At 42.5% G+C, this 27,064-nt stretch overlaps 1 protein-coding gene across 6 annotated transcripts in view; it reads left to right on the top strand.

Annotated features, from left to right (window-relative positions):
* The window catches only part of SNCAIP (synuclein alpha interacting protein), a 125,552-nt gene extending 103,206 nt beyond the window's left edge, over nucleotides 1-22,346 (top strand). For 4 of the 6 annotated variants that reach the window (XM_083464453.1, XM_083464454.1, XM_083464455.1 and 1 more), the window contains 5 exons: nucleotides 2,700-2,869; nucleotides 8,536-8,628; nucleotides 10,888-11,932; nucleotides 14,488-14,558; nucleotides 21,746-22,346. In XM_083464453.1, coding sequence (XP_083320579.1) covers nucleotides 2,700-2,869; nucleotides 8,536-8,628; nucleotides 10,888-11,932; nucleotides 14,488-14,558; nucleotides 21,746-21,830 — 1,464 coding nt within the window. In that variant the 3' untranslated portion in view covers nucleotides 21,831-22,346. The remainder of the gene's footprint in view (nucleotides 1-2,699; nucleotides 2,870-8,535; nucleotides 8,629-10,887; nucleotides 11,933-14,487; nucleotides 14,559-21,745) is intronic. The other 2 variants (XM_083464457.1, XM_083464456.1) reach the window with 1 other exon arrangement.
* The last annotated feature ends 4,718 nt before the right edge of the window (nucleotides 22,347-27,064 follow it).

The raw sequence follows: 27,064 nt of genomic DNA, 5'->3' as shown, positions 1-27,064 counted from the left end.
CAGGCATGAACAGCATGTGCTCTGCTGAGCTGCAACCCCTCCCCTGCCTGAAGCTGGCTTGTCTTGAAACTGACTGGAATTTGTGATAAATCATGTCCTCCCTCAAAAAGGGCACGTGCTGTGGTGTGACCTGGCAACCAAACCCTGTGTTATGAGTGAGTACGATTGGACACAACACCCTATTGGTAGGTCCCTCGATGCTGGGTTTAATCAGGCCAATGAGACGCTAGCCAAATGGATTGAGGGACTTATATATGCCCATGCACGTGACCCTGAGCTTCCTCTTTGGGCCAGTGCATCGGAACACCCGCCCACCTCTCCCTATATTTAGGGCTTGCACTTGACCTTGCTATGCCGTCGTGTGTCGCCTGTCGTTGGGTCAGGGGCATGGCAGGAATGTTCCCCACTTGGCTGATTGGCTGTTGCCATTTGGGTTCGCCTGCCGCATAGCAAATCATCACAACTTGTAAGGTTGCGGATAGGTTCTGGTTCAGGTGATAGGGACAGGAGAACACTCTCGCCATACCTATGTGAAGGGTATTCCGTTAAAGGAATCCAGGGACTCAATGGTTTGGTCAACCCTGAGAGGGGTTGTGCCCATGCCTGAGTCCAGGGGGATATCTGGGTGGTGGACTAGCCTGGCCTTGGCTTTCCACTGTTCCAAGTGTTCACCCTTGGCTGACCTATGCTGGTGCCCTGGGTCAGTGCTACCTGCAACGGTGCAGAGAGCTAGTCGAACCAGAGCCTATGCAACCACTCACTTGATGTAATCAATAAAGTTGTGGCCTAAATTCTGCCAAAAACCAAACCAAAATTTGTGCCTTGTCTGAATTTATTTAAGGGGAGGTTAAAAGGTCTAAACACGCAAACTGCAGCTTCTGGTTCATATGCAACAACAATCCAGGATTTTGTAGGAAGTGAAACCTAACACTGCAGAAGTTTGTCTCCTGGGCATGTGGGACGAGAAGGAGGAGTGTGAGCTGGAGGCTTTGCTTGGGGTCTTGCCCATAGCACTAAACCGTGATTTAGCATCATTGTTGATGTCATTCATTGTACTTTTAAGAGATGCATACATCATATAAGCACATTGAATGGAGGCGGGGGAATGTTTTTCACAGATTCCTCCTTCCATCTGTAGCCCCTCTGTCATTTGGAGATGCACACAGACCTCCACCCAGGCATGAAGAGGCGTAATCACAATTCAGAGACACATTCCACCAAGACACATTCTACCCAATCAAATAAGGAGGGCATGGAGCAGGGCCTGCAAAGTGCGTAGTCTCTCAAGAGGGGATGTGGCTTGGAGAGAGTCCAAGGGCCTGGAGCTTTCCAGTCCCTGCTCTAGATGCAGGGAGAACTCACACATTTCTCTACAGGGGAAATATGAGTGTGGCTTCGTACTTCAGATAGTTTTACAGGATATGTGAGGGAGACACTTTTGCATGTTCTCTCCCCTCTGCATTTGGGAGGATCCAAAAATGTTCCAGGAATGTGGTGGCATGTGAGATCTTTAATTTCGTCTTAACCACCTACCCATTGTTTATTCTGCAATTCTGTAACCCATAATAATAGTGGCACCAGACAAACACGGCAGCAAAACCTTAGTCATCTAATTATGAACAGAAATTGCAAAGCACAGGAGGGAAAATATAATATATTTTTGTTGATTGACTATCTGCACTGCTCAGTCATGCAGGCAGCTCAGAGTCTATACACTTTAAGAAAACAAACACCTTCAGGTAATCAAAGTTTCCATGGACCCCAAATTTAAGTCATTCTGCAAGATTTTGTTTTTGGAATTTTTAAAGCTACCCACAGAGCAGATTGCACTCCAAATATTTCATTGCATAATTAATAATTTAGTTGCAGCATCTACAGTATCACCAGACTTATTGAGTCCTGAGCTTATCACATGAGCAAACCATCTGAACTAACTAGCACAGAATCAAAATCTGATATGACTGCTAATTAGGATAGCGTAATTTCAGCCCATTTGTACACTACATTAAGTAAGGGTTTGTGATGGTGGAGAAATGAAATGTAGGAATCAGTCCAGCCCTCTGGCTGGCAGTAGCAGGATTTGACTGCTGCTCCCACAGCAACTGTCATGTCCCCAAAATAGCTTATCCTCATCAGTTAATTTGTATAATCCTAAAAAATATATTAATTGATTTGAAATGTAGACATATAGACAGTCATATAATCAATAACATTTCAGTACAGGTCCATATTTTCCTTTAAAAATTGATTTAATAACTATAAATGTTGTTCATAAATGTAAGTGTACAAAATTTGCAAGTTCACAATCAGACCAACAATATATTTACAGCAGACTACTCACTGCTTGTAAAATAGGAAAAGGGTTGCCAGTTTTAGTACTCGGTTTGCATGTGAAAAAGACTTCTATTCTTCCTCAAATCTATTTATATTTATTTTCCCTTATATGCGAGGTAATTTGATTCAGCTTCTCTCAGTCCCAAAGCTTAATATACCATTCTTTTAATCAGAGCATCTCATCTTCCCCAGTATTCCGCATGTCTTGGCTGCCAGTGTTATGCATAGCCCTTTTTAAAACCCATCTAGTCTGGTCCCTGTTACCATATATCATGGGAGTGGAACTTCCCTTCTGCCTATGATGAACCTAGTGCCTCTGAAGGTAACTGTTCCTACTAATAGACCTATACATGTATATATTTTAGACTCTGGTTGAATATGGAGCAAATGTCACTATGCAAAACCATGCTGGAGAAAAACCTTCCCAAAGTGCTGAGCGCCAGGGACACACCATGTGCTCACGTTACCTGGTTGTGGTGGAGACGTGCATGTCGTTGGCATCCCAGGTTGTGAAGTTAACGAAACAACTGAAAGAGTAAGTTTTCATTCATAATGGTGGGATTCTAGCTGTTTGGTGTGTTGTTTTTTAAAAAACAGGTATGTCGACATGTCCAGGTGCTGGTGAATGTAACATTTGAATAGAACAGGGTTTCCAAAATTTGGGTTCCTAGTTGTCTACAACTCCCATCCTCCCTGGCTAGCAGCACCAGTGGTCAGGCATAATGGGAACTGAAGTCTAAAAACCCAAGCTAGAAACCCAAGGTTTGAGAAACCCTGGAAAAGAAGGTGCATCCCATTAAAATAAACCATGGACACACAGTGAGAACCATTAGCCAACTGCATGTCTGCTGTGCGTTGCATATTCCCCTTTAAACTTGACCTTACGTTCACCTTGTAACACCTGTGGGGGCATAATGAAAGTACATTCCTTGTATAAATAGTAAAATGGATCTTGAGTTCAATGGGGCTTTCTCACAGGTAAGTGGTACGATTGGCAGCCTCATTTTATTTCCCCCATTTTATCCATTCATACATCAAACGTCTGTGGTTCTCCTTTCATCTGCCATCCCGCTGCCTGTGTGCAAAATTAAAGTGTAAAACATTTACATGTTCATGACTAACCACTTGCCTATTGTTCTGATTGTAAAAGCCTTTTTCTCGAGGGTCTGGCATCGCACTCCCAACATTCAGACGGAACAGTAGCTAAGTGCTAAATGTAAGAGACCCAGAGGTTCTTTTCTCACACACTGAATTGGCATGGGCTGGTTTTCCCATGTCCAGCTGTGCTCCTTTCTAAAGAAGCAGTTTAGACCAGCAGGCACTTCCAACGGCTAATGTAGCGGCTTCAACTAGGCAAACAAGAAGCGGAGGCATCCCAGCCGGAGCAAAAAGGCTGCTGTCAAAAAGGAGAATAGCGCTTGTCCTGGATAAATTATTTACTTATTTATCAAATGTCTACGCCACCCTTCCTCTGAAAATCACAGGGTGCTTTGCAATATAAAAAAACGACAACACAAAACCACACACCATTATAGCAAGAACAACAACCCCCTGCTCACAATTTAAAAGGCCGTAGATTGTTTAATTAGCTAGAGGCCTGGGAGGAGGGAAATGCTTTTGCCAGGTACCTAAAGGTATGTATGATGGTCCTGAGCTGTTTAAGACTTTATGGGTAAAAAAACCCCATCACATTGAATTGGGTCCAGAAACTAATTGGCAGCCAGTGCTGTCAGACCAGGATTGGCATTATAAGCTCAAACCATCTTGCCCCTTTGAGCAATCTGGCCGCTGAATTCGGCACCAGCTGAAGTTTCTGAACCATCTTCCAGATAGCCCTACAGAGAGCGTATTTCAATAATCTAACCTAGAGGTTTCCAAAGCATAAACAACAGAAGTTAAGCTATCCCTGTCCACATAGGGGTGCAGCTGGGCGAATGGAAGGCCCTCCATGCTACTGAAGCTACCTGAGTCTCAAGCCACAGCAGGGGATCCAAAAGTACCCTCAAGCTGCATCCCCACTCCTTCAGAAGGAGGGTAATCCCATCAAGAGCAGGCAGCCTCCTATCCAACTGGTCTGGGGAACCACCCACTAATGGTGCCTCAATCTTATTTGAATTGAGCTTCAGTTTATTGGCTCTCATTCAGTCCATTACTAAGGAAAGACAATGGTCCAGCACACCCACCTTCTCACCTGTAGATGTAAAGGATGTGTGTCGTCAGCATGTTGCTGACAACATACTCCACAACTCTGGATGACCCCACTCAGCTGTTCCTTGTAGATGTTAAACAGCATGGGGTATAAAACTGAGGAACCCCACAATGAATGCTCCACAGAGCCAAAGAGCACTTTTCAAGCACCACCCTCCATAAACGACCATCCAAGTAGGACCTGAACTACCACAAAATGGTGCCACCCACCGCTAAATCCTGAAGGCATTGAAAGCCTCTGAGAAGTCAAGGAGAATTAACAAGGACACATCCCCCCCCCCCAGTTTCTGTCTCAACATAGGGCAACATACAGGGTGACCAAAGCAGTTTCTGTGCCAAAATAGGGCCTAAACTCTGATTGATATGAATCGAGAAGACCAGTTTTCTCTAAGAGCACCTGGATCTTATTTACATAGACAAACAGGGTGACTTTCCTCCCTCCGCGTAATAGTCCAACTTTAAGGCAGCACTGACATTTTTATGACTGTTCATATTAATACAAGAAAAATAATCTTTACTACTCGGAAGTCAAACAGAATCTGCTCCAGAAGTCCGTTTGACTTCCAAAACGTTCGGAAACCAAGGTGCAGCTTCCGATTGGCTGCAGGCAGCTCCTGCAGCCAATCAGAAGCCATGGAAGCCCCATTGGACATTTGGGTTCCAAAGAACGTTCGCAAACCGGAACACTCACTTCCAGGTTTGCGGCATTTGGGAGCCAAAACGTTTGGGTCGCAAAGTGTTCGTCAACAAAGGTACAACTGTGTTTCTAACATTGTTATAAATGCAATCCCCAAACATTGTTCAAATCCAGGGTGCGATGTTTTCTGTGTGATTTGTGTGTCACTCTGTGTAAAGGTACATCCAGCTGTTTTGTATAAATGAACTTTATGGAGTACCGATTTGCATTAGAGACAGCTCTGGTTCCTGGCCAAGGCACTCAAGTATGAGAAGGAAAATGATGAAGGGAAAGTGAAACAGGTAGACCAGCAACAGTCAGGAATAAATGGAAATAAGTGGTCTGAATCTGCAAAATCTTGGATCTTTGCATTACACTCCAATGCTGACAGAAGGTGGGAGTGATTTTTAAAATAGTGTAAGGAAACATGTAGGCGGGAGGAAGGAAGAGGGAAAATTGAAGGAAGGGAAGATCTTTATAAAGTGCATCTGGTTTCTACAAAATAGCATATTGGTGTCCCACCTAAAATACTTTTGCATTTTCCAGATCCTTTACTGTGCCAATATGAGCATTTGCTTTTTGTGAATACAGCAAATACAGCCTTGCAAATAGGCTGAAGTCATGTGGATGGTTTCTGGCTCCGACTTTGTCAGTTCCAAAGCTCTAGAATTGAGAAGTGAGTTAATAATCTAATGTCCTTTGAGCCAGGAAATTATCCGGTTAAATACCCCACAGCTGGACTTGCGCTGTCAGTTTTGTTCTGCTATATTTTTTTTAAGGAAGTCATTCTGAAAGTGAAAGCAACAATGCGTTTTTACATGCTTGCTAGCATTGCTACATGGTTTTAAATGGGAAAATAAATCACTGCTGGGGAAATTTAGAAATTTGCTCTTACAAAAGTAAACATTAGCTAGGGTTTAACGGAGAGGGAAGACGCAGAATTCATGGTGGGAAAGAGCTGTTGATTGCTTGCCCTCTGCTGATGTAGAGACAGCTGTGTCCCTCGTGACATTTTCCCTACATGGAGATGATAATATCAGTGTTGGGGGGAATGTGTGCTCTGTAACTTGTTAGGAGAGACCCAATAAATATGTTTTTTCCTGTGAGTTACACAGCACAGAAAGCTGATGAGAGCAGAGGCTTTCCAAAAGCCTAAACTTGCAACAGACTGAATTCATCACAATTCACAAGTGGCAACGTACATGTTTGGTTTTCCCTGATACAGAGATTAACTAATAATACGAGACCTGCTGACTTAAACCCAGTCCAACTTCTGGGGAAGCACATAATCAGACAACAGCCTTCTCCTGGTTTTTTTGTTTTTTGCCCCCTAGAATGATCTCTGCAAGCAAAGCTTGTACATCATACCCATTCTGTGCCACAGGATCTGGTGGTCAAAAGAGCTTTTGCCAAAGGCTTCCCTGGTGCAGATGTTGTCCTGCATGTGTGGAAGCCAAGAAGTGGGGCAAGCTACAATGGATGGCGTCAGGGCAAAACTAGTCAGCATGGCCCCTTTACTTTGTATCAATGCCTGAGTGGTATTTCTGAATGGGGCTGTGGTGTAATTATTATTATTTTTATTTATTTATTTATTTATTTATTTATTTATTTGTATCCCGCCCATCTGGCTGAGTTTCCCCAGCCACTCTGGGCAGCTTCCAATGAAGTGTTAAAAACAATACAGCATTTAATATTAAAAACTTCCCTAAACAGGGCTGCCTTCAGATGTCTTTTAAAGAGAAGATAGCTGCTTATCGCCTTCACATCTGAAGGGAGGGTGTTCCACAGGGTGGGCGCCACTACCGAGAAGGCCCTCTGCCTCATTCCCCATAACCTCACTTCTCGCAGGGAGGGAACTGCCAGGAGGCCCTCAGCGCTGGACCTCAGCGTCCGGGCTGAACGATGGGGGTGGAGACGCTCCTTCAGGTATACAGGACTGAGGCCGTTTAGGGCTTTAAAGTTCAGCACCAACACTTTGAATTGTGCTCGGAAACGTACTGGGAGCCAATGCATTTGCGTTGAGTTATTGCAATCAACCACCTCATTTAGTTCAGGAGGCCAGTGTGGTGCCTCAAGATGTTGCTGGAATCTCTGGTGCAGTTAAAACGGGTAGAGAGAGGTGAGATAAAGCAGACAAGTGAGCAGAGGTTGGCTTCTGTTTAGATGGCTTTCCATCTGCCAGGATGAAAACCCAGGCAATTTATCTTTGGCTACACTGCTCTGTCTCCTCAAGTGGCTGTGACTGAAGTAGGTCTACACTGGGACTCACTGAAGCTTGAGTGAACCATCTAAACCACCAAATGAAAATCTAGCCTCAGCACACATTAGTTTTTTAATTGATATTATTTTTATTTGATTGTTTTTATTATTTAAGAAAGTATGAATGAGTCGTTGCAAATATTAATCATGTGGAATAATAGACAGAAGAGAACCCATTTAAAAGTGCAAACGCATTCTACACAATCGTAGAATTACAGAGTTGGAAGGTACCCTGTGGATCGTCTAGTCCAGGGCTTCCCAAACTTGGGTCTCCAGCTGTTTTTGGACTACAATACCCATCATCCCTGACCCCTGGGGGCCCTGCTGAGCTGAGGAATGATGGGAGTTGTAGTCCAACAGCAGTTGGAGATCCAAGTTTGGAAAAGCCTGATCTAGTCCAACGCCCTGCAATGCACTGATATGCAGCTGTCTCTTACAGGGATCGAACCTGCAACCTTAGTGGTATCTGTGCACTCCATCCTCCAGTATAAAATATACTGCTCTGCTCCATTTAGCTCTGATCCACAACCCTCAGCTATCCTTAACTTTTGTATGGTGTCATTTGCTCTACCAAGCAGCTAGCGCTTTTCAGGAGAAACTTTGGGAGGTAACTTGAGCCAATTTTCCTCCCCAGTCACAGGCAAGATTGAACTAATTTCAAGTTTGCTGAGAGTTCAGTTTTAATTGGACACAGGTAAGCTAATTGTTGTGGGTCCCACAGCTCCGGCAACCGCTTCTTAGGATTCTAATCTTGCCACTTACACCAGATTCACTACCAGCAATAAATAATGTATACAAGGCAGACAGCTTTCAGAAGGTACAATAGAGTGATCACAGCGTTTCCACAGGGATTAGAAGCAATTTGCAGAACAGAGACCTCCTTTGTGCATTTTAGTATTTGTATGCACTCTGTGTGTGCAACTCTTAAATTATAAATGTACAGAGGCTTTCGCCTCAAAGTGATGTTGAGTGAAAACTATCATTTCTCTTTGCCGCATCCACTAACAGCTTTTCTTTCAAGGAAGAAGTGGGCTTAACAATTTAATATTTCCTTATAGGCAGACGGTAGAACGTGTGACATTACAGAACCAACTCCAGCAGCTTCTAGAAACACAGAGATCAGAGGGCAAGTCACTGCCAACATCCCCAAGGTAACTAGGCGTACTGGAATAGAATTCCAATGTACTTCGAACTGGACTCTTTTCACGGTTATTGCATGAGAAGGTCACGCTCCAGCTAAAGATCCAATCGTTCATGCTGTGAAAGAATAAAAAGCAAAATGTCGTATGATGGGAATTCATACCTTTTTAATTTGGCAGGTGTGAATACTGGACTCTGCGAGTTTAAATGGAATTAACTTTCCTACATTTTTCAGTTTGATTTATTGTGGAACTTTTAGATGACTCATAGACATCACAGGAAACATCTTGTGAACTTCCACAACCTCACCTTATGGTGGCTTACAGTAATCTTACACTCCCAGTAATTCATAAAAAGGCTTTTTTTTTTTTTTTGCTGGCAAAATAGGCAGGCTGCTGTTCATGTGCTGTAAAGGCGATTTGTCTTCACTGTCTTAATGTAAATGGACAGCACCAGAAGCATAGATAGAATGGTACATTTCAATGTTTTAACCGCAGTTCCTTGACTTCAGCTGAATGAACATTGCTGCAGGCTCCCCATGTGTGAGTTGGGCCAGACCATTAGGAGCATTATTGGGCAAAGGCGTAAATATAACACTGATAAAAAGCATGGAAGTAAATTCAGTTAATGAGCACCCCTTAAGCACCTCCATTTAGGTGGAAGTTAGCCTGAAATAATAGGGTTAGAATGGGAGCATCAGAGTTCTGCCTTGAACAAAATTCCCTTAAGTGTATATAAAATTGTGTCATCTACTTGTGCATTTAAAACTTGTCACCATGCAGCCCATGCAGTTTTTTAAACCCCTTTTTTGCCAGCTTATAAACAGTAAGCCATTTGATCTGCAAGGCCATGTTTCAGCAATACCAGTGGAATTACTCCTGAGCAAACCATGCTAGATTGCTATTGCTCTTATTCAGGGGTCGGCAACCTAAGGCCCATGGGCCACAAGCAGCCCATGGGGGCCATTTAACCAGCCCATGGACCCCCACCACCTGCTCGGTCGGCTCCCGTGCGCCGCACTAAACCGGCGCAGAGCAGAGTGGGGTCCGCCTTCTGTGACACTGGCCAGCTTCCCATTGGCTGCAGGAAGCTCCTGCAGCCAATAGGAAGCTGTGCACACCTCCTCCACGCTGGAAGGAGTGCCCGAAATAGCGTTTGTGCGTGCATGCATTTGCACGCACACACTCCAGCCCACCGTGGCATTTGCGGATCCGTGAACCGATGGACGCCACAAAAACTTTGACAACCCCTGCTCTTATTCCTCTTGAATGCTCTTCCACTTCATCATTGTTTAGATAACATTCTTAGATAACCATTTTGGTTAAACAGCTTTCATACTTCTTACCATTTGGGACCTTGTAAAGTTGACGTCTATGCAAAGTATAAAGGGTGGATCCAGTCTGCCCTCTCCAGCTGGAGACACCTTGATTCAGTGGAAGTTCCCAGTGGAAGAAGAGGAGGAAAGTAATTTTTGCCAAATTTCCCCTTTACCCTGCAGCCACCAGTGACATCTTTGCACACTGTTCCAACTCTCTGAAGCAGATTTTGCTGGAGGAAAGAAGGATATATGACATTGACCTCTTCTCTCCCTCCCACACTTGCTCCATTGGAGTGTTGCATGGCAAAAACTCTGCTTGTTGCAAGTCTGGATCCAACCCAAACAGTTTCTGTAAAATGACTACAGAATCTTACTTCTACAGTAATTCTTTTCTCTTCATCTCTCCTTCTTCCACTTCCCTCTCTCTGTTGTGTTCCCCAAATCTCAATTTTTGCATTAAAAGCTCTTGCAGCAGGGACCTAAGAATTCTTTATCATTACCATGAAGTCAAAATTCCCATTGATTTTAATGAAGCAGAATTTCATATTTAAATTTTGGAACATGCCAAAACAGGACTTGGTGGTTTTTATGTAAAAGATCCAAGTACATTTTAGTATTCCAGTTTTCCCCAACCTATTCTCAGAAATACTGCTGAGCAATATCTAATGCAACTCTTTAATCAGAAATCTTTCTGTAGAGATTAGCAAAGAAAGGAAATAATGGATCAAGCTTAGCCTGGAAACAGATTTACATTCTTAACAATGGAGTCAATATAGTGTGACTCCATAATACATTCCACGTGGATAAAGGTCAAGAAAAAAGCAGTAGGGTGGTTTGGAAAACATATGCAATGGAAATGTCAGAATTGCACTATATGTATGTATAACTTTGGTTGTGGTTGCCTGTACTGAACGGTGTTTTTGTTTTTGTTTTCAATTTATCCCGATTGAAGTTCGCCATCGTCACCTACTTCTGGCAAGCTTCAATGGAAACCATCTGACGCAGATGACTCGATTCTGCCGAAAAGTAAATTGAACACCCATGATGGGATGCAGATTCTTGGCAGTGTGGGGACTCCACACCACAACCGTCCCAAGATGAAAGATGAAGACTCAGATAAAATACTACGCCAGCTGCTGGGGAAAGAAATCTCTGAAAATGTCTGCATGCAAGAAAAGCTGTCCCTGGAATTTCAGGATGTCCATGCCTCCAAGAGTACAAAGAAGCTCCCCCCGGAAAAAAAGGAGTTGAAGTTAGCAAGATTGAAGCATCTCATGCAGCGATCTCTCAGTGAGTCTGATACAGATTCAAATAACTCAGAGGATCAGAAGAATACGCCCGTGAATAGAGTGGACAAGCCAAGGCCACAGCCCATAGTCGAAAACATTGAAAGCACCGAGAATTTGCATCTGATGATTAAGAGGCACACTTTATCATCTGGGCGCCGGTTCCCTTTTGGGATGAGAGCCTCAAAATCTTTGGATGGCAACAGCCCTTCTCCCACTTCGGAAAGTAGTGATCCTGATAATGAGTCCCAGTACCAGACTGGGACTATATCTCAGAGCCAGGCCATGGGAGATACCTGCCAGCCGAGCTCTGATGCCACCACGACTCACAAAGTGGCCACAAGTCCCAAGAGTGCCCTCAAATCTCCATCTTCCAAGCGCAGAACTGCCCAGAATTTAAAACTCAGAGTGACCTTTGAGGAGCCTGTGGCACAGGAACAAACGGAGGCTGGTTTAAATGGGGAAAGGGACAAAGAGCGAAGTAAGGTCCTTCAGCGGCCTTCGTCCAACGCCGAATCTGGAGACCAGCAGAAAAGGCCCTTTGGAACCTTCCGCTCCATAATGGAGACACTGAGCGGGAACCAGAACAATAATAATAACTATCAGACTTCAAGCCTAATCAAGACCTCATCACCCTTTACCTCATTAGGAAGGAAAGCCACAGATAGCAAGGGAAATTCAGCAACTTCTGCAAAAGGAAAAAATAAGCCAGTGAGTGATGAATGGGGCAGAGGGAATGTTTTTGTATGTTAATGAATGAAGAAGTCTAGAATGGTTTTTCCCCCCTCAACTGCGTTGAACAAATGTCAACACATCATCACTGGAAGGGCTTTAGGCAGGGAAGAGGTAATGTGGGCACATCTGGAAAGAGATAGTAAACTTACTGAAGGTGTCTGATAGAGATTTTCAGGGATCAGGTGCTATTTGTTCTGTGCAGCCAGTCTCTGCAAGCAAGACATGAGAGCCCTGAGGTGAAGTTGATCTCGTGTGGATTGTAGGGATAGTGTCAAAGCCCACGTGCTCTGCTATACACGTAAATAATATTAGCTCAGGGTTCTCGTATGCCATTTTGTACTTAACTCTTTTGAGGAATATCTGAATTCAGAAAAAGAGCAGTTCCCATGCAAATACTTTCTAAAATACAAAAAAGTAGAAGACAAGGGGGATGTTATTGTTGTTGTTATTATTATTAAATTTTATATTCCATCCATCATCAAAGGGGCAGTTTACAACATAGAACACAGATGTCAATACATAACATGTTATCTATACAACATAAAAATCAAAACAGTGATATAAATATAATGGTTATAATAAAAAATACATAATAGAATACAGTTTCCCATAAAAGACAGATTCACAAAGCAGCCACAACATAAAAAAAAACCAAGGAAGGAGAAAAATCAGCATCAATATATGAATTGGATACATCTAAACATAGGAACAGAGCCAAACAATGAGATAAGAATCTATGAGAACATAAGTGCTTCTTTCTAAAACCATACAAGGATCCAAGCAAGGTGTTAAGTTCAGACCTCCTTAGCAAAATGCTTCACCTGGCAGCTATTATTATGTGGTTAAACTATTCATGCAGACTGCCTTACCACAGGTCTGGGGTCATTTCCTCCATGCCATTACAAACCTTTCTCTTTCAGCGTCTGTGCTGGAAAGGAGAAAATTGTCCTTCGAGAGCCGTGAGTCACTCTGCACAAAAGCCTCGCATGGAGTGCTTTAAGCTGGCCTCCCTCTGGTGGCTGTAAAGGAGCAAGACTCCACCTTTGCTCATGATAAGAGTGATGGCTGTAGAAATACTGGGCCTTGTGGAACTGGACAGTCGTGTTGGATTATTAGCTTCTGTTGATCTGAAGAAAGGCGATGGTAGCACATACCCAAACAGATTGATGTCTTGGGACTGGGGAAAAGTGAGCATAAGGCTGGGAACAAGTTACAACAAAGGGTTCTTAAGTACTTCTGTGCAGGAACACAGTGGTGTCCAAAGGCTGGTTAGATAGTGGGAATAAAGCAGATTAAAACAGGGCCCTGGAAGCAGAGTTTTATACAATAAACAAGAGGTTTGTATTTCAATGCATTATTCAAACAAGGGGTTAACATTTACAGAAAGGGAAATCCAAGTAAAGGCAGACAATTCAGTTTGCTTTTAGCTGTCCAGCACCAAAGATTTGAACCTAAAAATTATTGCTGCTGCTGCTGTTATTGTTATTAATTCGCCACTTTAATTATAAAAGTGACCTAATGCAGCTTACGACGCAGTATAAACACTAAAACCAATTACAGCATACAACTAACAAAAAGCCCTGAAAACACAGCTATACATATAAAAGGTTTTTACAGAATCTGCCCCACTGAAAGAGGGCAGAAGTATTTGAAGTCCTTAAAATTAAGGGCCAAAGGTGCGGGTAAAGAGCAAAGTTTTTGCCGGGCACCGAAAATGAGTTCCTATGATGTTTAACTGAACTGTGTCATTTATAAGGCAAGCATCCTATTTCCTAGCCAAGCTCCCTTAATAAAGACTTGTGTTGAAAGAACACCTGTAGTGTTCTACAACGAAGTGTAACAAAAGAAGGTGAAATGTTATGTTTGTCCATAGTACTTTGCAGAATTCATACATGGAGACTGAACAACTGGGAAGAAATTCAAAAAGCGTCACTCACAGCCAGTGATGAAGAGTGGAAACATGTTTTTAACATTTTACCCCCCCCCCCCAAAAAAAAAAAGCTAAAGTCAGTGATGGATGAAAATTACATTTCCCCCTCATATTGTTCCATATTGTTTTGCTGGCACTCCATGCCTGTCTTGTTCCTGCCTCCTTTTACCCGTCGCGTGGGTGGAGCACTCCCACTTGCCAAAATTTGCATGCTTTCAGTTGGCACGTTCGGTCAGAAATGCGTAGTTTCATAACGATTCACAGATGTGAGCTAGCGCCAAACCCTCCGTGCCATTTCCCTTTTACCTGAAGAAGCTTATGGGCCCATCGAGGGAGCTGCAGCCTGCCTTCTAAGGGAAAAGAATGCCTGCTATGAATGGCGGAAGCATTCTGTAGCTCCTAGAAGCCAATGGAAGCAGCTCTACCACATGCCAAGCCCTGCATAGGCATCTGAGATCCATCGAGGAGCTAGATTGTGGCATGTGGGTTTCTCAAAGCTTCGGCTAATACACTGTGACTTTTAATCACTGCCTTTCTACTATGCATGTGAGAAGCTTGTTGCATGATCTTTCGACTGATTAATGCATTGCATTCCCCCCAGGCGCCCTACCCTGGCTGCATCAGTTTTTCCACTGGCATGCTGATTGAACGCCGCCTGTGTAACTATGCATGGTATGTGCTGATGCAGAGTGAAAATGTTGGCTTTCCTATTGCTGTGCTTTTTATTATTATTATCCCCTCATTGCATGTGCAGCTTATAATTGTTCGCAGCTTAAACTAATGAAACGATTGACGACAACTGTAAAAGAAAATGAAATTTTGATCTCCAAAAAAAGAAGAAGTAAACAAATCCCTGTTACAGTCCTTTGCTAATAACCATTGCTGAGCTCGTTTAATGTCTTCAGCACAAAGTAATGCATAAAAATCACTAGCGCTCATAAATCCAAAAATGCGTTTTAGTTCGGCTTGGCATTACAGATTTTCTTGAATGAAAGTCAAACACCAAATGAGAATGGAAATTAAATTTCCTCTTAGGAGCAGGCCAAGTCAAACTCCACTTACGGTCAGAAGAGACAGTGCGCTCCAGTCTCCATTATCCCATCTCTTTCTCACACTTGATTTAGTTTACTAATTTAAATGTAGTGTCCGGTAAACCAAAACCAACGTATTTTTAACCCTTGCAGGAATAGAAACATGCCAGGTGGTATCCAGCTAAGTCATATTCAAGAGTAGACCCATTGATATTAATTGGTTTAAGTTACTTAAGACCACTGATTGTATTAGGTCTACTCTGAGTAGGACTAACACTGGATATTATTATTATTATTATTATTATTATTATTATTATTATTATTATTATTAGAATTTATATATCCCCCCTATACCCGGGGGTCTCAGGGCTTCACAGAATTGGGATGTCACCCAATGTTTCTAACACAGAAGTGCAGCTTTTGCTAAGCACTTGTCAGATGGGGTGGGATTAAGGTTTGGGTGTTCATATTTAACAATCAACTGGCAACTTTGTAATTAAGGGTGAATTCAAATATCTGCGTTTATGGGATTTTCCTTCCATAAAAAATATGAAAAATGAATTTTGACCACAATAGTAATCATGCATCTCAAGTGCCTGCTCACCTATATCTTGTTAGTTTAAAGTTAACTGCCTTCACTTGTTTGGGATATTTTATTTCTCATGTAGAAATGCATATTGTGCTCTAGGGTCCAGTTCAGATCTGTGAACAAACCATGCAACCCTCATGCTTCCTCCTCCCATTCAAGTACAAAAGGAAGAGATTTAAAGTTTCCATTCCTAGTTTGGGGGAAATCTGTGCTTTGTTGCTGTGTTTGAAGTCCACAGAAGATGGTTGGTTCAGACCACTGTTTGTTAACAGGCCCGAATATCCTGGCTTTTTAACAAACTGTGGTTTGACCACACCACTATTCTCCACGATACACCTGCACCAAATATCCTCTTCCCCACTTTCACAGGGCCTGCAGCTACCTGCACACATAACCATAAATCATAGTTTGATGTTGGTCTGAAATGGACCTCTGTCTCCAATCTCTTAAGTATCCAACATGGAAATATTTTAGGAGTGGAGGGCGGAGAATTCATGGCACTTTCAGGAACACACAACGTATATAATTTAATCGTTTCATTATCCAACTATGCTAGAACCAAATTCTGAGTTTGCATAAGCTCACATAAATTAAGTCAGACATTTGTACGCTGATTAAGAACTAGGTATTTGTGAGGAAATGGTGGATTTGTCATGCTTGGCAATGCATGTGCTGTAACATCTATAAGTTTATTCTAGGCAAAACCTTGTAAACTTGAGGCCACCAAGCTCCTGCTTCTCCTTTATCATTTGATGAAATGGCTCAGGATGCAGATCACAGCAGGAAAATCAAGCAATAGGCCTTGGAAGGGTGATAATTGGGTTGCACACACCCACTAATTAATTGGTTTTCTCCAATTCTTGTCCATTGGAAGACATATTTATTGGGACATTTTGGCACCGACTGTGGCAAAGCAGCGGGCCATGATAGGACAAGACTAGTAATGAGGTTAAGAATTAAGTCCTTTTAGGCAGCTGGTTTCAATAGAAATCCCTTTATCAATGTATAGTGCAGTCTTGGTGGTTAAAATGCTTCTCAGATCCATACAACAGACTTCAGACCCCCACTCTAGTATTAATCATTTGTTAAGTATGGATTCTGCATACATCATGGCTTTGGCTTTACAGCAGTTTCCCATGGGTAATTTAGTTTTGTCCTGGTAGCTGCCATATGTCCTGTATCCAGCGAACCACATCCAGCTACAGTTAAAGAGAATCACTTGCTAGAGCCATGTGGTAAATGTGTTAACTCTCTGTACACCAACCCAGGGACAAAATGTATCACATGTAATCGGCCACAGGGTTGTTGTTTTTAATCAGCCAGTGTTTCTTCTTGTATTTTTAAATTATTATTATATTTTGACAACAGCGTTAAAATCTCAGCCACCTCCAAAAGCCCTGATTATTATTTGTTTCCTAATCAGCTACAGCTTGATGTTGGTAAAACAATTAACATTCCTTGGCGCCCTGTTAAAATTCACTAGATTTCTTTGTGCAAGCATACGATCTGTTTCATTTGCTCGGTACTTTTCTTCCCCTTTCTTTTTAAAAAATGTGGGCCCGTTTTTATCCCTGACAGTGCCAAGCAAATGTTTGCAATTACATTAGCCATGTATTGCCAGTGAAATATTTGCTTCCCATGGATTAAGTTATTGTGAAGCATGTAGTGCATTAAAGTGAGAACATATTTATCTTATCTGCAGGAATCACTCCAGTAACTCGTTCACATCGGTGGTAGTTTTCTCTGTCCCCACGAAAGCTATTTTATTACTAGGATTGTATTCAGATGACAAGAGATTTTTGTAAGCACCATACCATGGAAGACACATGGCGCTCAGATGTCTCTCCATGTTGCTCTCATACCCAAAGTATTTTGGGAAACTACAAAAGTCTAGACTTCTAGAAGTGAGTGGACAACAGAATGCATCTTGCAGTAGACATATCCATTCAACAGAGAGCCATGGGAATCCTGCTTTTATTACCTGCAAATAAAATCAGTGCTTCAAGAGGTAGGGCAGAGAGGCTGGTTTGCGTGTAAACACACACACAACTAGAATCTGGCATAGGACACAGTGTCAATAGACATTCCAACAGTGGAGCCAGAATCCAGCATCAGAGGCAACTGCATTCCAATTTTTCTATTTCCCATAGAATGCAGTGGCAGCCTTTAGACATATACAGTATAGGAATCTTCCACTTTTATGGCAAAATTGAATGCAATGGGGGCCGGGGCTCCCACTGGTGATCCCAATATCCAGCAGGAAGCAGGTTTCGCATCCTTCTCAGCTTTGTCTCAGATTGCAGCCTGCTCAGTTTGCCCTTTTAAAGTTCAATGGTGCCCAACGAGAGCCAAGTCTACTAGGGCAGTTCATCTGAAAGTATCCTGGGTTTTCACAAAGGAAAAAGTAGGAGTTTGTCTGCTTTTTGACAGGGAACGTGTTCAGTTCAAATAATAATAATCATGTCCCGCCCTAACTTAACTCTGGGAACTTAAACCTTAGCAGAGAGTCATAGAGGAGATGTTATTTTCATCTGAATTCAGTGGAAATACTTCTATTTGCTTGGACACAAAAAAGGCCTCAACGTAGCTATTACGATCACAAATATGCTTGCAAATGTTATTCCATAACTGCGGTATGTGAGTGAGTTCACTGGTATGGTTTAGAATTGCGGCAAGCAAAACCTTTGGCAAGCAGCACACTTCCAAGCAGTGATACCCTCTCCGTTTGGCTGGCTTAGGTCACCATGATGAATCAGCAACCGAAATACCACAATTTTTCTTAAATGTAGGATGGGCAATAACTGTGGTAACGGCAGTATTTTGTTGATGAAAGTCAGTTTTCTGTGGGTGATTTCTTCAAATTGAGCAAGCCAGCCAGTAAAAGGTTCTGAGCAATTCTAACCCTTCAGCTGGGTGAAGTAGTACATTTTGGTTCTAATTTCCTTGGGCTCCACTCTAAGCAGATCAACATATTCCAGAGATTTTTAAAAAATGTTTTTTTGTAGAAAACTCTTACGCAGCTTCCAATAGTTTTAGGCACTTTTAAGGCACTTCTTTCTGACCTTTTGATCACATTGTAGAGTTCTCCGATCCTCTGCTGGGTCTCTAATAATAGATTATTTTGTAGATAATAAATGCATACAAATGCAACAGTAAGCACCCAAAGTCATCCTGCTAAAGACCTCTGCTTGCACAATGGAACTTTCTCTCGCTCTACTGTCCCTGATTCACCCCCCGACCCCCAACATTCAGTTCTGGGGGTTGCACCGACACTTTGGAGCCGATTTGGGGAGCTCACAGGGAGAAGAGGGAGAGAGGAAGTTCCACGGTCCCAGTGGAAGTCCTTGCACTAACAGGGCAACTTCACTGGATGCCACCTATATTGATTATTTATCTAACATGGGCGGTCCTCAGGGCAGCAACTCAAGGCACTGAGTTCTTCATTTAGCAGGTCTGGGTTTTTTAAATTTAAAGATAACAGCCTCAGGTGCGGCACAAAGATTGCATGAAGGATTGCTTAACCCTTTTCCTCGCTCTCTGGCCCATTGGTCCTGGGGAAAACACATCCCTAAACTATGGTTCATACTGCAAAAAAGTCAGCATTAATGCTGGTTTTCAAAGAAAAAAACAGACACATTAAATGCAGCCATGTGTCTAATGTATCTTCTCTTCTAACATATCCTTGACCCCCTTTTATGCAAAATAATTTATAGGAGTCTGCACCAGTGCTAACCTAATACCCCCAAAAAGAAAGGTATAACCATCAGTGACACACGAGTGAAGTAATATGTGGTACTATGCACATCATCCTATGTATTTATTTGCTCGACTTGGAAATATAAAGCCTGCTGGGTATGTATAGTAGTCCTTGGGATCAGGCAGCCCATGAGCCTGAGGCAGTGTTTCTCAACCTATGGGTCCCCAAATGTTGTTGGACTACAACTCCCATCATTCCTAGCCAGCATGACCAGTGGTCAGGAATGATGGGAGTTGTAGTCCAACAACATCTGGGACCCACAGGTTGAGGCATTTTTTAGAGGAGGGGTGAAGCCCTGATTTGTAATGCATGGTGGATTTGTTACATAATTTGAGCTCTGTAATGGTGGATTTTGCTTAATAGGAAATCCAGCCCCTTTTATGTGTTGCTGCCCGGCTGGTCATGACTGTGTCCAATGCCCAGCTGGACAGCAAAGGGAATTCCCCAAGACCTGGACCCTGATTGGCCCATTTGAACCTGGCTACTGGCTGGGAGGTAACCCCCATGTTTGTGATGGCCAAGGCAAACTCCCTATTGTTCAGCGACCACGTAGGTCCGGCTGGCTGGGAAGGAGCCAGAAAGTGAAGGTCCAAAACTGACGCCCACCAGAGAAGCAGTGAGCTTCCATTCTGAATATGGAATAACTATTGTTATTTGGGAGAGAAAAGGAGAAGGGGACCGTTGTCTGTACCCAAGACATATAGAAAGTCAGTGGTATTTCACAGATCCTGCACCCAAAGCCATATGTAGCTTTCAACTCTCAGGCCGTCTTGGTGAATGTCTTGCTATTCAGGATATAGGTTGACTTTTGCCAACCTGGTGTCCTCCATCCAGATGTCCAGGCAAAAACATCTGGATGGCACCAGGTAGGCAAGGGCTGATGGTTATTTTTATAATCTGGCTTAATTACAAATGTATCTAAGCAGACAGTGATAGATGGGCTTTAAGAGCACAAATATACAAGACCTTGGTAGCTGGGAGCAGAGAGAATCATTAGAGCTCTTACTTAGGCTGACTGCTGCTATGGAAAATAATTTCCTGTTTACATTGACTTTGAAGAACAAAACAACTGCCATATGCAAGCACACACAGCCCTGCTTTCTATTTAATACACAGAGCAGTTAGCACAGCTACTATTAAAAATAAGAAATACACAAACTGCATCTGCCTTTCTTTTATCATACCGATATATTTACATTTAATAGGAAAATATGGGCAGTTTATTGGGGAGGGAAAGGTTTGCTGGAGATTGTGCGATATTACTGCATTTTCAGTACATCAATACGTTCCTTTCTGCTGAAGCAAATAAGCACATGTTGGAAGTTGTCTGCTATGGTACAGAGTCAATCTGACAGGTCCCTGTCCAAATTTACAGTTGTTCTGTGGTTTTAGGGGGGGTTGGGGAGGACATCATAAAAGAGCCACAAATGTTGGAATCAATTTTTGAAATTCCCAAACAAAGGAGTTCAGACAAGCCTAAAATATTTCATTTCCTTCACTTCATAAAAGAGATATTAACGCCATTCAAAAGTAGTTGTAGCTGGATACATAGGATTAAATCTGTGTTCATAATCTTCACTTTAGTGTTTTTAAACAGGTTCTGTAAAAGGTTCTTTCACAAATCAAAGGCTGATTTTGACTAATCCAGTCTTTATGTTCTGCACATTCTGATATGGGAACTGAATCCATATTTTTACAATTAGCATGTGCACAAGGAGACCAAAAAAGTATGATAAATGACTGTATATTATCAGCAGTTTGTTTTTATTATCTACACATGTGTGACAAAAAATTCTCATGCTCGGTTTTACTTCACCAGCGGAAGGTCTGGTTGCAATACAGTACAATCCTAGGCATATCTTCTCAGAAGTAAGTGCCATTGAGTTCAGCGGAGGTTTACTCTCAGAAAAGTGGGTATAGGATTTCAACCTTGGTTGGTAATTTTGCATTTTATGACATGAAGAAAGGGGTCTTAGTTTAACTTCCAGGTTTGTTTTAACTTCTCACTTTTACACTTTGATCCCTAGCTGTTTTGATGGAAGTAAATTCTTCTTATAATAATCCACACACACACCCAATCAGGGTATTTCCTAGATGGCCAAAGAGTACAAATTTCACACATGTGATTTCTTCTGTGTAACAGAGCATGCTTCTATATGTCTACTCAGAAGGAATTCCCATTGAGTTCAATGGGCTTTACTTACATGCAAAAAGGGAATATGACCTTTTTGCCAGACTTGGGATTGTTTGCTAGGCATGGGATTAAAAGTTAGCACCAATAGTACATTATTGGTGTTGTCAGCCCATGAGATTGGAATTCCTTTTCAGTCATCTTCAAACAGCTGTGGCAGTTTAAGCCCAACTCATTTCAGAAGGGACTGTGTTGGCACTGCTGTTGAATTTCATGGTGAAATAAATCAAATTACTGGGCATCTTTTGAATGACCAGGGGTGATTTTTTTTGTTTCTGTTTTTCCTTGCAGGCATAACAACATGAATAGGAAACTCCAGCGATCTTACAGCAAAGATTTTTCCGAAGAACCAGAGCTGCAAGAATTCTTCCTTTGACTCGCATCTCACGGGATCTCAGTCTTCCTCCAAACATGGCCCGAAATCTTCCCACTTGAAAACTTAACTATGAGAAGTTACTTTCACCAGCAGAATAACAGACTCTTAGGATGCCTTAAATTTGTAGCAGCTAGACCATATAAAAAAATTAATATGTGTCTATGTCACTTGTTTGTAAGGTGTACTGTTTTAAGGCAAAGGTGAGCAAAAGCCATGATTTGGAAACATAGCAATGCAAAGAACCTCTGGAATGATCTTCTGACATCCATCATTTTGTGGCCATTACTTGTTGCATGGATATAATGTAACATGTCTTGTATTTCCTTTTTTCAGAACCTAACTGTGTCTGTAAAAATAAGGACTCTGATTAGCCAAATCCTCACTGAGCGCAGGACAAGCGGTCTTCCCAACCCCACCCCCGGCCACCCTCTTGTTGAACTATGTTTTGTCGCTATTTCTAATTTTTTGTATAAAAGAAAATAAACCAGTGTTAACCAAAACACAGTGTGAACATAACCAGATGTCACTTCTGCTTCATTTATTTATGTGATCCATTGTGACCCATTTCATTTGTTAGCAAATCCAATTATAAAACTTTTAAAGTATCAGAACGTGAGTCATTATTCGCAAAAAAACAGACTTTATTTAGGGGATCTATCCCATTATAATTATGCGGGGTATTTTGATCCCAGCACTTGCCCTTTAAAAAACTGGATTTTTTTTAAAAAAAAAAATAGGTGCATGTTGCTTTGCTTAAAGAATAGGTGCACATGCTAAGAGAAATATACACGTGTTGCAAAAATAATAATAATACCGGCAGGTTGCCAAAACCAGTGTGCACATTGCTTAATACACACATCCTCAAATAAAATTGGTAGGAAGCTTTGGCAGATACAGGATACTAGTGTGGTTAACCAACAGAGTCAAGGAGGAGCAATTTCTTCGTTTGGAAAATGAATCCAGGTGATCTGATCTGCAGCTTGATCATTATAATGAACAACAATAATACAACAGAGAGAAGAGTCTACACTTAGTCTTTCAGCTGCCCATAGATTCTTCAGAAATGAAAAGTCAGACATGCTTTCCGGTTATCTTGAGCGCTGACAGTTATCACCCAAATAACAAAGTAACCATCTCCAAACCATGTAACAAATTGAAGATTTGTGCTTTAGAAAGTGTGAAATAGATGGACAGAAATTTGTATGAATGTGACCATGATGTGGTTTAGGAAAGACAAGTGAAGAGTCAGTTCTGAACTGTTCATGAATGTTAAAACTGTTTACCCTTCCACAGCTATTCTGCTGTAACAATGTGCTGCAGAGATGACAGCTCTGAAATTTGAGCAGCCCAAAGCTTTGCATGAAGATATGATGGAGAAGAGATGGGAAGAATACAGTAGTTGGAACCTGGGGAAATCTCTTTTTCATTCCTTTATATTTCCAAAACAACAGCAAAAACAAAACCTACCAGCGTTACAAAATAATAGAGATATGGGTCAGGTACCGTTCTTCCAATCATTTAAGGAAGCTGAAATTCCTTCAACGACCTCGTGTCGTTGATCAACTTTTCTACTGTTGTTAGTTTCTCTATAGTTGCAATATCCCCTAATTTAATATTTTTTGGTATCAACTATTTACAGGCTTGCTCTCAAGTACAAACAAAGCATGCAAGAACTGTATAGTATCTCATCTGTAATACAAGACCTGGATTCTCATTTTTCTGTCCATTTGGGTTTCTGTTGATATTCCTCTCCGAAACATGAAAAACTGCCTTGTGCCCAATAGAGGCCAGTAAGATAGCATAGAGTGGGATCGCCCTGCCCTCCTGGCTTCACAATGCCATGTGCGTTACCAAGAGGGACTTCTGGTGACCTTGCCCCTTGGCCTCTCAGTAACCCTGTCTATGCTGCCCTGCTAGCTACTGCTGCTTAGACCAAGTCAGACATTGGTCCTATAGCTCAGTGTTGTCTTCAATGGCTGGCAATGGTGTTCCAGGATTTCATGCCGGTTCTCTCGCAGCCCTACCTGCAAATGCCAGGAAATAACCTTTTGCACTGGGCCATGATTATACAAGTTTAAGAAATTTTAGACTACCTAACCAACATTTCTCAAGTGGCTTCCTTCTCTCTACTGTCCCTCCTGTGAGGACATGCTGTTAGTCTCAGTGTGGAGGGACGTGGGTGTCGCTGTGGTCTAAACCACTGAGCCTCTTGGGTTTGCCGATTGGAAGGTCGGTGGTTCAAATCCCCACAACGGAGTGAGCTCCCATCACTCTGTCCCAGCTCCTGCCAACCTAGCAGTTCAAAAGCATGCCAATGCAAGTAGATAAATAGGTACCACTGCGGCAGGAAGGTAAACAGTGTTTCCATGAGCTCTGGTTTCTGTCACAGTGTCCTGTTGCGCCAGAAGTGGTTTAGTCATGCTGGCCACATGACCCGGAAAGCTGTCTGTGGACAAACGCTGGCTCCCTTGACCTGAAGCAGGAAGAGTACTGCAACCCCATAATCGCCTTTGACTGGACTTAACCGTCCAGGAGTCCTTTACCTTTTACCTTTAGTCACAGTGTGCAGGTTATTATTTTTTCATTTCATTTCCTAATCACTTTATATTGGGGGGGGGGTGTCTCAAAGTGGCTTGCAACAAGAAGAAGAAGAAGAGTTTGGATTTGATATCCTGCCTTTCACTCCCTTTAAGGAGTCTCAAAGCGGCTAACATTCTCCTTTCCCTTCCTCCCCCACAACAAACACTCTGTGAGGTGAGTGGGGCTGAGAGACTTCAGAGAAGTGTGATTGGCCCAAGGTCACCCAGCAGCTGCATGTGGAGGAGCGGAGACGCGAACCCGGTTCCCCAGATTAGGAGACTACCGCTCTTAACCACTACACCACACTGGCTCTCTTAAAACATCAAGTAAAACATTACTGAAGAAAGTCAAGTAGACATTCAAGGCAACATAATTAACAGGAAACTAAAGTATTACCACAGAGATTTTGAAATGAAACATTACTAATGGAAGTCAAATATAAAATGATCATTTTATTCTATGGGGAAAGTAGTCTAGGCATGTGATAAATTGCAGGTTAGGATCAATCTCCTAGATACTGGAAGGTGAGGCATGGAGGACCAAGTGGCATCGCAAGGGGGGCAGAGGTGGCAGTGTGCCCCAGGTACCATGTCTGGGGGGGTGACAAGAAGGCACCCCACGGGGTGCTCGCCCTGCCGCCCCTGGGCAAGGTGGTGCAAGCAGCCATCGCACCGCCACAGCCGCATGTGGAGGATCCCGCTACCGTCTGTATGGCGCCGGTGGCAAACCACTACATACGCAGTGTCTCACGCATGCGCTGTACGTAGCGACACCACACATGCACCTTACATAGCAATGCCACGCATGCATTGTACATAGCGGCGCAACGCATGCGCAGCCAGCGGTTTGCCCCACCCCGGGTGTCGGTTAGCCTCCGTTCGCCCCTGGGAGGACCTCCAATTATTTATTATGGCAGATCTGTACATTTAGGAGAGAATACATCATGTTGGTTATTTTTTCTACCTCAGAAACACCAATATATAAAAAAAAGATTAAAATGTGTGTGGTTGAGTTTTTCCTTGAGTGATGCAATGGAAGAATAGCAGACTCTATGTAGCAGATTCTGGCAGGAAGAAGGTAGGGAGAGTGCTCCCTGCTTTGAGCAAAACATTTGCATTAGAAGAAAGTGGTATTTTTTTGTCAAATGCAGGTGGAGCGGAATTGCATATTCTTTATGCTGTGCCTTTAGAGAACATCTGTTGTCAGTTTGGTTCCAATTCATAGCAAAGCATGTTTGCATTTTATTCCTAGGAGAAAACAAACTACAGTATATGGTAAATCCAATTTACTACAGCTTGAACAGCTCCAACATAGAGGAAATCGCTAAACTAGATGTGATGTGTGTATGATAAGGTGGCCAGGCATCATAATGAGATCTTCCAAGCAGTTCCCACAGAATAGGAGACCAAAGCCCATCATTAGCACCATAGGAAAATGAATGGGTATTGCTACCAGTACTCACACATAGATATCTCATGAGCTACTCAGTTGACACAAGCCTGAAGGGTATTCCAGACATGCCATCCTAGCTTTCTACTGGCGGCTTCACCATTTCTACAGAAAGGTAATTTATGATCCAATAGAATAGAAGCAATCAAGCTGGTGTTGGCTAGGTTGGACATCCTAAGGAAAATCAGGACATTTCAGGATCAAATCGGAAACCAGGGCGGCTTCTGTAAATACGGGACTGTCCCTGGAAAATAGGGACACTTGGTTTGCTGAGATTTGATTGAGTTAGACCCATTGAAATAAATTCCTCTTCTTCTTCTTCTTCTTCTTCTTCTTCTTCTTCTTCTTCTTCTTCTTCTTCTTTGGTGATCACTCGTAGCTGAGTAAGATTGTCTTCCATGAGCACAGTCTTAACAGTGAGTCCGTAAATGGCTGTGGAGGCCAATTCTGGATCCACACATCCTTGCACAGTGGGGACACAGGTTTCCAGGCAGGAGCTGATCATGGTGAGGGTTTGCCAAGCGTGCCTTCCTCTTAGCACGTTTCTCCCTTGCGTCCTGAGTTCGAGCATCTTCAAAGCCCATGACACCTTTGGTAAAGGCTGTTCTCCTATTGTAGCACTCGCAAGCCAGTGTTTCCCAATTGTCAGTGTTTATACTACTTTTTTTTTTATTTGCCTTGAGAGAGTCTTTAAACCTCTTTTGTTGACCACCAGCATTACGCTTTCCATTTTTAAGTTCAGAATAGAGTAGTTGCTTTGGAAGATGGTAATCAGGCATCCGCACAACATGACCAGTCCAACCAAGTTGATGTTGAAGAATCATTGCTTCAACACAGGTGATCTTTGCTTCTTCCAGTACACTAGCATTAGTTCTCCTGTCTTCCCAAGTGATGTGTAACAATTTTTGGAGACACCATTGATGGAATCTTCTGAGGAGTTGGAGATGGCGTTTATAAGGTTATAAGTATACACTAAAAACTAAGCTTTCAGCATGGCAGGCTCTGCCTACGAAACTCCTTGCTTGTAGAGGTTTGTCCGAACCCATCCCGGCCTTGTAGATGTCTTTTGCAAACTATACTCTTTAGTTTTTATTTTGACCAACCAGTATTTACTTATTTTTAAAAATGTTTTTCATTATGTTGTATAGATATACACAGGCTGCATTTTATATGCTGTAAGCTGCCTTGAAATATTTTGTGAAAAT

Source organism: Podarcis liolepis (assembly GCF_965112155.1).
Source record: "Podarcis liolepis genome assembly, chromosome: 11".
Lineage (NCBI taxonomy): Eukaryota > Metazoa > Chordata > Lepidosauria > Squamata > Lacertidae > Podarcis > Podarcis liolepis.
This window is presented reverse-complemented; position numbering and strand designations above follow the sequence as displayed.